The sequence below is a fragment of the Argiope bruennichi genome, chromosome 3 (genome assembly GCF_947563725.1).
Source record: "Argiope bruennichi chromosome 3, qqArgBrue1.1, whole genome shotgun sequence".
Classification (NCBI taxonomy): Eukaryota; Metazoa; Arthropoda; class Arachnida; order Araneae; family Araneidae; genus Argiope; species Argiope bruennichi.
In genome coordinates this window covers 98,008,745-98,022,903 of record NC_079153.1, presented here as the reverse complement: position 1 = coordinate 98,022,903, position 14,159 = coordinate 98,008,745, and the positions used below count along the sequence as shown (strand labels likewise).

The 14,159-nt window shown below is 29.7% G+C and overlaps 1 protein-coding gene across 4 annotated transcripts in view; it reads right to left on the bottom strand.

Annotated features, from left to right (window-relative positions):
* LOC129962675 (teneurin-m-like) overlaps positions 1-14,159 on the bottom strand; it is a 707,945-nt gene that overhangs the window by 48,090 nt on the left and 645,696 nt on the right. For all 4 annotated transcript variants that reach the window (XM_056076579.1, XM_056076581.1, XM_056076580.1 and 1 more), the window contains 2 exons: positions 3,081-3,263; positions 1,457-1,544 (listed from right to left, as the gene is read on the bottom strand). In XM_056076579.1, coding sequence (XP_055932554.1) covers positions 1,457-1,544; positions 3,081-3,263 — 271 coding nt within the window. The remainder of the gene's footprint in view (positions 1-1,456; positions 1,545-3,080; positions 3,264-14,159) is intronic.

Below are 14,159 nucleotides of genomic sequence, written 5' to 3'. Positions count from 1 at the left end.
GGGAGTATACGAACTGTGATATCGATAATATAACTTCGGAATTATTCAAAACTGATAAATTAATTAAAAATCATTATGTGATAATTTGAATGAAGATGAAAGCTAATATGGAGAATTTATTCCATTTCCTTTTATAGATGCAACCGATTCCATTCAAAAACTACAAATATATTTTGCTTGTCAAAATATTAGTGGAAAAAAAATTGAATGGACTGAATTGTAATATAATCTAATGAATTCAGTTCGATTTTTAATGTTGTTTCTAATATTCACAGAAAATTAGCATGTCAGACAATATTAAAGAATTTTTTTAAATTTAACAAATACTTGCATACATATTAAATGTTCAAAAATAAAATTATGATTAATATTCAATAAAGGTATGATTTTCTCACCTTTATGATAATAATTAAAATTTTTAAATTTAAATTATTGTTTTCAATATATTTTGTAGTAATATCTAAATTGACACTTATTGTTATAACTTACTGTTTTAAAATTATTTTAAAAGTATTAATTGGAAATATGCAAAGTTTTTTATTACTACTTGTCATTTCCTCGAAGGAAGTATAAAGGAAACTAGAGAAAATAATTATCAACAGAAAACATGTTTTCAAAGTTAGATATATCTATGAGCATGTAGCACAGAATAATGGTATTTGTAGAAAATATATATATCTATGAGCATGTAGCACGGAATAATGGTATTTGTAGAAAATCTATATATCTATGAGCATGTAGCACGGAATAATGGTATTGTAGAAAATCTATATATCTATGAGCATGTAGCACAGAATAATGGTATTTGTAGAAAATCTATATATCTATGAGCATGTAGCACGGAATAATGGTATTTGTAGAAAATCTATATATCTATGAGCATGTAGCACGGAATAATGGTATTTGTAGAAAATCTATGAGCATGTAGCACAGAATAATGGTATTTGTAGAAAATCTATATATCTATGAGCATGTAGCACGGAATAATGGTATTTGTAGAAAATCTATATATCTATGAGCATGTAGCACGGAATAATGGTATTTGTAGAAAATCTATATATCTATGAACATGTAACACGGAATAATGGTATTTGTAGAAAATCTATATATCTATGAGCATGTAGCACGGAATAATGGTATTTGTAGAAAATCTATATATCTATGAGCATGTAGCACGGAATAATGGTATTTGTAGAAAATCTATATATCTATGAGCATGTAACACGGAATAATGGTATTTGTAGAAAATCTATATATCTATGAGCATGTAGCACGGAATAATGGTATTTGTAGAAAATCTATATATCTATGAGCATGTAGCACGGAATAATGGTATTTGTAGAAAATCTATATATCTATGAGCATGTAGCACGGAATAATGGTATTTGTAGAAAATCTATGAGCATGTAGCACAGAATAATGGCATTTGTAGAAAGAAGATGAGATTTGATTTTACCTTTCTGGGTTTGCCTTGCTTTCATTAACAGTTTTTGAGAGTTGACTGGACAGATGACAGTTCAGAGGCGATGCTGGAACTTTGCATTCTAAGGAGAATGAATTCATCAAAATTAAAAATTAACAGTTATTAGAATAAAAAGAAAATAGAATATACAGAAGTACATATATATTTTAAGAAAATAAACGAAATAAAAAGTAATTCAACATTCTTCTATTTTTATTTTAAGCATGTATGTGATTACAAAATTTTGAAAAGTAAGATAAAGAAAGATTACAGAATTAAATGGATAAGACATTAATATTTTATTACTTATTTGAAGAAAATAATGAAATAAATAGTAATTCATGCTTCTTTTATTTTTATTTTAAATGCATATGTGATTATAAATTTTTCAAAAGTAAGAATAAAAAAGATTTCAGAATTAAATATTTAAAATATTAATATTTTAATACTGATTTGAAAATTATTATGGACATTGATTTTTATATCATTTGTAAAATGAACTGCGGAAAAATAAAAAACCCTTATCATTGTCAAGATAAAAATAATTTTTATTTTACTGAGAAATGAGAATTAAGAATATGACTTTTATTCAAAGCTAAGAAAAATATGGTAGATCAAATCACTGTTATTTAATGCAATGCTATAAATTAACTTAACTTTTAATTAACATAAGAACATTTTCCAATTTTCAGTATAATTTCTATACTGTTCTCATGTTGAAAATTTATCAAATATGGTGCATGTTGTTACGTGCTGCCATCTGTTATTCAAAATATAAACTACATGCTAATGATAATAAGTGCAAAAAAACCCCCAGTAAATTCAACAAAAAGAAATAGTAATTCTTAACAATCACAACAAACTATTTTAAATGAAATTCAAAATCAACTATTAATTTTTCTATTCTATGATTAATATGGTTTGATTTAAAAAAGTATTAGGTATCAGTGTCATAATTAAGCAATAAAATAGTGCAATACCTCAATCCTCATTATGTGAAGCATTAGTAAAAATAATAGTTTTACCACTGGCAGTGCTTTATATGAAAATTTAACTGCCGATGTTACTTAAAAGGGCTGGATATGTCATCATAACAAATCACGTACTTCGATTAATTCCTCTTTATTTGGTACAAATTAATAATTTTCTTCTGTTTTTCCTGTTAGGTGTTTCTTCTAATTTGACTATTTGGGACAGCGAATTAAGTTTTCTTTTGTAGATGGAGTTATGGAAAATTCTTGATCCAAAAACGGATCATATGCAATGATAAAACTTTTTTTTTTCCCTACGTACCATTTGACATAATTTTTCTTCGCCTTATTTTTCACAAAAGATGAATAAATTTAAAAAAATATTGGGCAATAAAAAGAATTTGTGAAGAAGATGTAGATCATCTTTTAACTAATATGTATACCACTGTTATCTTTAACACTAATCTGTGTCAGTGTGGGAGGTCCTAAATTTTTCAATATCGCACTTTTATCTAACCTTCACGTTTGCATGCATTGTTGTCGGCCTCTATTATCATGACATGATAATAAAGACATCGGTAGTATCAAAGAGAGCAGGTAAGGGTGGGCCAATAATTCTTGCAAAAGAACAGCGGGAGATAACTTACCGCTGGGGATGAAGAGAGAGCCGGACGGCGTCCTGGCCAGACAAGATGACCGGAAGTCCCTATGATCCATGCTGTCCGCTTGGTAGCTGAGGGACCTGCCGACTGCCAGGGGTATCGACCTCACGGAAGGGGTGGCCGTGGTTGTCGTCGTGCTCGTCACATGGGTATCCGATTCGAAAAGTCCTGCAAAGAAAAAGTTCATTGTAGACGTCAAGGTGATGGATTAGCTGACGTCGCGTTATCTTTTGAAGTGTTTGTTGTTTCCCGGCGTGGGGTGATGGTACATTAGTCGTTTCTCAAGAAACAACATTGGTGGTTCCAGGGCGTGGTTTTCTAGGTTAGCTGAAACCTCCCATTTGAAATCAATTATCCACGACTTTTCTTTGATTTTGCCGATAGAATGAGAGGAAATACATACAAAATCATCTCAAAGTTAGCTTAAAATCGATAATTTGAACAAGTAATATTATTAAACACGCGAGAACTTTACATATTTTTTGCAGTTTATAGTATTCTGATATCACCCTCAAAGGACAAACATTCTGATAGTTGGAGAATAGGAACAGGTTTATTGAAAGAAAATACTTTCTAATTCAGGAAGTTTTAAAACTTGTATACATGATTTTCATTGAGTATATATATATATATATATATATATATATATATATATATATATATATATATATATATATATATAATACAAAGATGAATTTAACATTGAAAAAGAATTGTGAATATGGTAAGATCACACATGAACAGAAACGAAATAACCACATATAGTTAGTTATATGTCTACGAAATAATGGCTGTTGTCCAATTTTTCTGCTCAAGCGTGGTCTTAATGGACTGCCAATACCGGTTTGATGCAAGCCTTGCTTAATTATACATGACATTCGAAAACAATGCTTATTTGGCTATTTTTAAGGCAAAATATAATCAGATCACGTGTATCGATATTATAAATACTCAAATCATGCATACCACAGAATTCATGCCATCTGATTAATCTTTAACAAATATTTAATATTAAAACATTCATAGATTTCGGAAGATGTCGATGTCGAATTACACTTCTGAAATAGAGATTTCACAAAAGAGTAACTTACATCTACACTTTTTAATAATTTGAATACAAATTCTGTAGAACTTTCTGAACTGCTTGGGAATTTTCAAATTTATCTTCTTTTCTTAAAAACATTTACATCCAATAAGACACGAAGATAATCAGAGGTGAAACAGGCTAATATAGCAAGGGAAGAAAAAAAAATCGAATGCAAATGATTCAACGGCAAGGCATCTGTAACCATTTTGTTCTTGGTGTAACTGAGATATACTTGCATGTTTTTATTGAATCATTTTGGTGCAAATAACGAAATTTTGATTCATTTTTGAATTCCAATTTATTTAAGTGTAAATTTTAAAAGCTTCTTTTACTTGTCTTGTCACAAAATCCAACTTTCATATTTTGATGAATATCCACATTTTAGGATTTTCGAGGGGGGGGGGCTGAGTTGAACGAGTCATTTTTGAGCTTAAGTTTCTTTATCTAGAAACAGGATTCAAAAACAAAAGGTAACAAAATTGAAGATGAAATTAATTTTGTAGTCTTTATCAAATTTTATAAGAAATTCGACAAAGGGAATAATTTATTCTTGTAATAAACATGGTCACTTTGATTATGTTTAAGAATAAAAAATCACAATTTCACCCCCCCCCCTCCACACTCTAGGGAAGGTCCATTGAAGGTTCTTTGAAAATATATTTTCTGCCGCTTAAAAAAAATAGCAAGAAATATGAAGCAACAGTTATTAGCTGGGGGGGGGGGGGAATTAACTTCTAAGCAATATTAAATAAAATGTTTAAAGAAACTGTCACGATGCTTACATTAAAATGCTACTTTCCCAGAAAGAATTACGAAAGAAATTGTGTACCAAGACATTTAAATGATATTTCACTCAACTCCTTCCGCCATTACATATTTTTTGAATGGCATTTCTAGGAGTCCATCCGGAAGAAAGGATACTTTTGACTAATTTTATCATTTAAAAAGTGTGAACATCCACCAAAGAAGGATGTCTTTGTGCAGCTGCCAAAAAAAATTCCTTCCGCAGAATGATTTTAAGGATTCAAAGTTGACAAATTGTCCTAAACATCTCCTCTTTGGTGAAAGAAGAGATCCTTTACAAGACTTTTTATTCCAGGTTCTCGACTCGTTTAGTCGAAGTACAGAAAAGAAAAATTATCATTTCTTCTCCTCCTTCTTCTTTTTCGCGCCATTTTTATTTTATTCTATTTTTAAAGTTCCTGCATTGTTAGTCAGAGATTTGGAAGTTTGACGGCGATTAATGGTATGAGAAATTTACGTTTCTTTTTAAAGGAACCTTCATCTTCTGTAAGCTTGACGCTTAAATACAAAAGGTTAAAAGCTTTTTTTTTAAAGAACAATATATATAAGGATATATATATATAGATATATAAAGAATTCCTGAATTATTTCTCCAGATGTGATTGATTGATATTTTCCATGTATCTCTGTGTGTTCCTTTGTTATTTTCTTTTATTATTTTTATTTCTTTTCTGACCCTCCACTCTAATCCCCTGCTTTCATTTCTTATATAAGAAAAGGAGAAAAAAATCAGTAAAATTGATAGGAAAATGGCGGAAGTTCAAATCATTATTCATTCCGAAGTGTAAGAGAAATCGCTTTTTGATCAAAGTTCCTCGGTATCGATTTTTTAACGGTTTCTGTTCCGTTTTTCCTCTTACACACTCCCCCACCCCTCTTCCCTCAAGCTTCGTCTGGAATTTAGAATTATATATTTATTTCTTTTTAAAAAAATAAAAAAAAATGCTTCCTAATCTTGAAAATGTCTCTGGTACAGAGGATTTATGTTGCCTTACTTACTGCATGAGATGCTGGAGGTTACAAGAAAAGGCAAATACTTCATGAAACAAATCTCAAGGCGTATCCACTGCGACAGCTCACAATATAAATTGAGCCTCCTTCCCAGAGCTGTTTTCCTTCTACGGTGTACGGGAAATTCCAAGCCCCGGTTTTCTGCTGGAAAAGCCCTGGGATGGAGTGGTGGGTTGGCGAGGCTGTAAGAAAATTTCGAACATTCCGATTCGCGCATATGTGTTTGCGCGTCTTGAGAAATGTGCTACGTGATTCGCATGTGCGGTGATTTTTCCCCTTTTCTTAATATTCTTGGAGAGAAAGTGTTGGTGGAATGGTGTGTTCTGGTACTTCTCATACCGAAGCGGCATATTTCGGGGGTGGACTTCAGTAATGGAAATAGATTCTTGCTCACTTTTCAGAAATTCTGGTACCACGATTGGTTCATAGAGAGAATACACAGAAAGGAATGTCGGGTTGGATTCATTTTGATTTCTGCAGAGGTGTGTTTTTTATATGATGGACTCGTTCCGGAATGAAATATTTCCAAAGATGAATTGAATTTCGGCAACAACATCCATAATAATAGATTTTGATCCAGAAAGATTTTGTTCGAATGGCATTTCTCGATAATTTTATTTTTCCACAGAGGTGCTCCTTTGGAAAGAGTTATTTTCAAAGAAAATAAAATTTTAAAAGCAACTAGTAAAATAATCTTTGACGTGAGCGAATTCCAACAAAGACAAAGACAGAATAATGATGACATTCTAATATTAATATGACCTACCGAAAAATGCGTTGCATAAACGAAGATTATATACACACGCGAGCACCAAGATTCAACTGTGTTTTTTAAACAAATAAGGCGGGGAAAAAAATCCACTCATATTTTAATGTACATGACACAATAAAATCGTAAATTAAATAAATTTTATCTCTATTACTAAACAAGTAAGATAATTAAAGAAGGTTAAATATTTTTGTCAATAGAATTTAATGAATTTTGACGGTATTATTTAAATTAATTCTTCAGTAAGTTCGGGCATTTGAAACTTATTAATAAATACATAAATGCTAATAACAAAAATCATAAAAATATATGTATTTATATGAATAAAACAACTAAAAAAATTCTAATTATAGAAAATTTAACATTCAATTAATATGAAAATTTAACATTTACCTAAAAATGAAAAAAAAAGTATGCTAACACTTATTTTTTTAAGCAGAATTCCGTTGAAAAACCGGAAGTTAGCGAAACTAATACGAAACGTGCTCGACTAAAATTGATATGGAAATTTGGATTCCATGTGTTGAAAGATTGCAAACCTGGAAATCTAAGACAATACAGTTTGACAGTTCATAGAAAAGTGCTGAAGACCACATATCGATGAATATCACCATACGTGTTCCTAGGAATATTAGCGTTGGAGGAATATAATAACCATAATACAAAACATAGACAGTTAGAGTTCATAACTAAATTATGTTTAAATATAACAAAAAAAATATTAGTATTAAATTCAGGATTATTTTAACCAAGCGTAATTATATACCCATTAGTTTTCAGTATACTGTCAATTTCAAATGTTACTGATTAAAATAGAATCATATTGTTTTTCAAGGAAATGAATCTTTACAGTTGAAAATTAGTCTTAGAATAAAATGAGCTATTAATAAAAAAGAAAAAAATGAAATCTGCTATCGCAAATTTCATGTTATCATGTGAGAACATTACTTTTTAAGTAATTGTTTATCTTAATTAATTTAAGCCATTAACCGTTTTAAACCGGTTTGAAACAATCATGTGACTATCAGATTACGCATGCGTCGATATTTAGAAAACGATGGTTTCCCCCCCCCCTTTTTGAAAACCGTTCGAGTTCTAAAATTTTTTTTGTCAGCTAGAAAAATTGAAAATTAATATATATAACTTTCGATACCTCCTCTCGCTGTTTCGCGTTCATTCCCATTTTCTTAAATGTGCTTCTTCGGGCGATAACTTCTTACGAACATGCCCTTTATTAGCCAGACAGGAGAATCGGGTACATGGTGGACTTACGCGCCATGTTATGACTTTTTGTCGGTGATAAGTCGCCAAATGTGACAAAATTCTTTATCATTTTATAATAACCCTAAAAGAGATAAACTGTTGCTTCAAAAGCGATAAAGCGTCAATTTTCCGCCCGTGCATTTCGTGGCTTCACAAACCTCAAACGAAAACAATATCTTGTTCACACATGATAATAATTAAGCTGTTACCAAACGAAATGCATTCCATTTGAAACGAAATTAAATATTTAACGTAAACACACGAAAATAGATTTTAGTGCCCTGCAGTTTATTTTAAGATTAAAAATACGAGAAACTTCACATCACCCCCAACACACATAGCCATCTTGTTTCCAGAAGACATGAATCAAACGTTAAACGAGACAGCCAGAATTTTGGTATCTCAAATCTAATGCCATATTTTCTTACGGAGAAATTTTTTCATAAAGCTCTCACATGAATCTACGACACAAGAGATGGAAAGATAAATCATATGGTAGAGATATAAAAATAAATGTCAGATGAGTTTTTGAAATTACCGAAATTATCTCTTCATAAGACACACAGGAGATGGTGCAAATGCTATTTCTGGCAATTTCATAAAGCAAAAAATTCACTCGTTAGATTTAATGTATTTTTTAAAAAATAAAGCTTTCTTTGAACCAACGCAATTTAAGAGTAAGTTCATTTAAAAAGAAAATTAGAGGAAAAGGAAACATATTAAGCATTGGCAGAAAAAAAAATATAACCGAAAGATATGCGCGCTTTTACCAAACCCACATTTCCAGCTATTAATATTTTTCCCAACCGAAGAACAGAAGGGCAGTTTGCTGCAAGAGATGGCATATTTTTGAAGGTTTCTAATTTTAAACTCCGAAGTATTACCTTCCGAGCTAAAATAAAAAGGAACGACAGGGGGAAAAAAAGAAGGGGAAAAAAAAGGTAATATTTTGAAAAAATTCCCGGTGGATTCATAATTCCTCCGTATGATGTTTCCCTATGCATAAAGCAGATGACGCTAACTTAAATGAGTTTCGGAAAGTAGGGAAAAGATAAAATCTGCCTTCTTTTTTTCTTCGCCGAGATACAAAAAAAAGGTAACTTTGTTTTAGGTAAACGCACCGCTTTCAAGACTAATTTGTCACTTCCGCTAAGGAAGAATTTCTTTTTTTTAACTTAGTCTCGTTCCTTTAGGCTGAAAAGGGGTTGAACTCAGACCGGAAATTAGGGGCGGATTAAGGGATTTTATGTATATATAAGCTTTTTCTCTTCACCTTGTGTCAATTTTCCATGATTTAACGCATTACTGAAGTCAAATTGCTAAGTTAAACATCATTTTTTCATTATATACACAGATGCGCTGAGTGAATTAAGTTATTAACATCGTAGCTCTGAATGAGTTTTATTTTTAATGTGAATTTTTATTATTTTTTTTCGAGACAGGTGATTCATCTTGTAATTCACAATAAATAAATATATGGATAAATAAGATAAGGTTTTCTTACAAAAGTATATAAAAAAACAAGCATATAAACTTTTTTTAAATGAGAGAGAGAGAGAGAGAGAAATAATTAAATTCAACAAAAAGAAAACAGCTTACAATTTAAATTAAATTCACTTAGAATTAATAAATTGTTGTTAGAAATTTTAAAAACGATTTCTTTAAAAAAGAATATAAAGCTTCGAATTCACTAAAAGATTAAAAGAATTCATGAAGTATAAATATACATTATATTCTGCATTCTGAAACGTGCAAAAGAATTAATTCTATTTTTCATCAAATATTTTAAATTAAAAGAGTTTTTGATTAAAAAAAATACGGTCATAAGAACTCAAAACATTTAATTGCAAGGTTCAATTTAGAAGGTCTTTTATCCTTCAATTACATTGATATTCCAAATTACATTGCAAATTTGCTACTTTGTAAAAAAAGCAAACGAAATTACCTTTTTAAAGAGGTTTAAAAAAAAAAGTTTTTTTTTAGAAAAATTAAAGAGGTTTTTTAGAAAATATTTCTTGGAAAGACTATTTTTTAATTTATAAATCATTATCAAAAAGAAATTACATATAGAAAATTAATTTAATTATTAAAAAACAATATTTATAAGCTAGTACATTCTTTGTAAATCGTGGTAGACGAATTAAGTCTACAACATTGTCATGATACTATGTTTACAACTAGAGGCTCTGATCTGAAATATTTTTTAATCTTAATGTAATAAATTTTATCGGTCCACAAAATATTTTTTTATCAAGACGGTTTTTCATATTAATATTGAGGAATTCAACACTATAATGTTCAATCAAAAAGTTTTTCATCTCTAAAATTTTTTTAAAATTCTTTTTTGAAATTAAAGCCAGCATTTTAAATAGCTATCTGGTATTTCAGTTTTTTTTTATATTATTTTTTTTATTTTATTTTTTATTTTTTTACAGCTACTCATAAATTACTTCACACAAAACCCAGGTGATAACACCTTTTTAAATGCTTCCAGGAATTGAAATTTCTAAGCTTAAAAGCTGTCAAAACAAAAAAGGGCCAACACGCCCTTGGCTTCTAAAATGTTACAAATCACAGCTTCAAAAGAAGGCGAAAAAAGAGCGTTATTTTTAAACCTTCTCTTTTAGCCAGCTGAAAAATCGAAAGCGGAAAAAAAAAGACAAATAAAAAGAACACAGTAACAAAGAAAAGTAAAATAAAAAGAACAAAAATAACAAACAAACAAATAAATAAATAAATAAAAAGAACAGACGACACTGCCGAATAAAACGAAGGACCAGTGACCCTTTTTTTTTCTTCTCTGCCCCCCCCCTCTTTTTTTTTTTTTTCCTGTCGCAATACGTACCTTGAAAAGAGGTAGAAAGTTCTGCTGGCGTAAAAATTCAGCGATGTGTAAATGAGGCCTTTGCCAAAAAGCGAAAAGCAGGAACTTGGAAAGAAATCTGGCAACAGAGCCTTGCTGTCAGTAAGAGTTCTCGTTCGATTAACAGAATATTGAAAGCCGCTCTTTTTTTATTGCTCTTTTTTTATTTTGAGTATCGAATTTTATTTAATATTCGTAACACTTTCCGACAGGTGGTGAACCGCGTTATGAAAGGATGTCTGTCATTGATACGGGCGATAACTTGCCCTCATTTGAATAAAAAATAAAAAAATCGTTTGACCTTCGTCTTCAATATTGATTTTCGCTATCTTGAATTTTGGCTTGAAGGAATATGGCAACATATCGGGCGGTAATTGATTGCTTAAACCTATATGAGTATTAATTTCAGTTATTAATACCTCTTAGATAACGATATTTCTCGCATATTCTGGATCTTTATTTTTTTTCTTCTGAACAAATTCTTGATTCATGGATATTCGATCCCTCCGGTGGACACCTGTAATATGTAGAAGAGAAACTATCGGATAAGAAAGCTGATTCTGCTTTACCTGGAGATGCAGCTACAGTAGCGTATTAATTGCCTTTGAGGGTAATGCATTGACTGGTAACATCAATTTTGAAACTGACTTTAGTACTCGTTTTATTTTTATTTTTTTTGATTATGGTCACTCAGAAACATAGGATGGCCAGATGTCAAAATGATACGATTTCTATGTATGCATTACAAGCAAACTCGTGATGCAAGGAAATTAAATTAATATAAATAGTTTTTAAAATCGCATTTTTACTAGTTTGTTTCTTTAGAAGCGGAAAATTATTTTTTTATTTAAAATATTCTTACTTTAAAAATTTTTTTTATAATTTATCATTAGAAAAAGGATGAAATATTGAAATTTTCTTTTCTTAATTTCATTACTTAACTGATATATTTAAAGACAAAATTATTTCATTTATTAAATGCATAAGTTAAAGTCGAAGTAAGTAATAAAAAAAAGCATTTAATTGAAATATTTAATTTGTTACGAAAAAAATTTCAAAAAAAATTTTTTTTAATAACCAAACAAGTTTATAAATAATTGCAAAAAAAAAAAAATATTGCAATCATGGTAAGATAATAATAATCCTAATAATTTTCTCTCTAACGTTTTAAAAATAGTTTTTAGTCCATCCATATTATGAAATTCCATCTTTTATGAATTTCAATTCAGTAATTAATCGCTCCTCTTATTTCGAAATGGCGTATATTTAAAATAGGGCGCAAATATATTTTTTAACCTTATAATGGTGGTTCGGGTAATCAGATGTTTATTATTAAACTAAAAACGTGGCCATTTGTTGAAGGACAAAATTATATATATTTTTAAAGGCATTTATTTGACTCATTCAAATTTTATTCTTGTATAATAATATATAAAAATAAATAAATAAATAAAAAATAATTATAAAAAAACAATTTTTAGCTTTCAGCTGATGTATTCCAAACATAAAGACAAAAACACTGATGCATAATTATTGGCGGAATATAAAATCTTATCCACGGTTAAAATAAAAATATACTTGTTGAAACAAAAAGATAAGTGCATTTTGCTTATGAACTACACTTTGAAATTCCAATGAATTGCGTGCTAATTCTTTTCGTTTGCAAAAAATAATTAGACGCGTAATTATTCGCGAATATAGGACCTTATCCACGCTAAAACAACAACAAAAAAACAAAACATAAATACTGACTTTACCCATAAAATTAACATATGATTTTTTTTTTTTTTTTTTTTACTATTGAAATGAAAGAAAAATTAAAATAATGCCCCCCCCCAAAAAAAAACGTTTCTTGAAAGAAAAAAAAACATTCCGAAAGTGAAGGTTTTTTTTTTTTTTTAACTATGTACAATAATATACAAAAAATGCAAAATAATAATAATATAAACTGGTTTTTAGCTGGATAATGAATTGTATACAAATATAAATTCGTTCCTACTCCAAATCCTTAACTTTGTATTTTCGAATGTCGTATGCTTATTTTTCAAATTAATCATTTAGTGATTTCATAATTAGTTGTTTAAAACACTTTAAATCGTACATTAATACATTTTTATAAAACGCTTGAAAATAAAAGATGCATAAACTTTCATATTCAATTTTGTCAATTTATTTAATTAGTTACGTAGAAAATTTATCATTTCGATTATGTAACTAAATGCTGTAAGATATAGAAACAATTGAAGTAAATGTAATAAAAATGTGTGCGGAAAATATATTGCAAAAATAGACTTTATGTGCATTTTTTTCAAACAAAGTTTTTTTTTCCCACATTAAAAGATTTATCGATATCAATTTATTTTCTTAAAGAAACTTTTGCTCAATGTTGGAATCAAATTTACTCATTTTCTTGTAAAACTTCTCCTCAATATTCGAACAAATTTACTCAGTTTCTTGTAAAACTTCTGCTCAATGTTCGAACAAATTTACTCATTTTCTTGTAAAACTTTTGCTTAATGTTCGAGACAAATTTACTCATTTTTTAAATAAATTTTTTGGCCAATGTTCGTATCAAATTTACTCAATAAATAAATAAATTTAAAATTAAATAATAATCCTTGAAAAACTAACAGTGGAATAAATTATTTACAGCACATCATACGCATGGTTTTCCCATTGCTCAAAATAAAAGAAGGAACTTTTGAGAAATTCTGTTCATATATCATTCAACTTCAGTATAAACAGGGCACAAGAAAAACCATTTGCTTGTTTTCAAACCATGAAAGTGCCGAGACTGAGAGAGGAAGAACCTATCATTTCCACAACCTTCACTCAAAAATAAAATTTCAAAAAGGGAAAAGAGATGGTAGTCCAGCAATTTCAGTTGTCACCCATCCATATGTAGGAGTAGCACCCGCCAACGACGAGTAATAACACATAAGGAAAAAAGAAATCCCTCCAAAATAATATTCAGCCTCCCCCTTATCTTTTACATAACTAATCATATATTTTTAGATGCTCATCGCTGATCTATTTTTAGATTAAAAAGTTCAACCGTCTCAATGTCTGTGTGTCTGAGGACGCCGACAAATCTGGCACTCATTCAACCAGCCGGTTAGCAAACTCGATGGATAGACCTGGGGATGGGAAGAAAGAAAAGGTTTTCATTTGGGGGAAAAAGCACGTGCTGTCGCAGACGATTTGTAGAGAAGAAGCACCCCCCTTCGAAGAATGCGAGGAGTTTATCAGTTATCAAGAGCGTCGCAT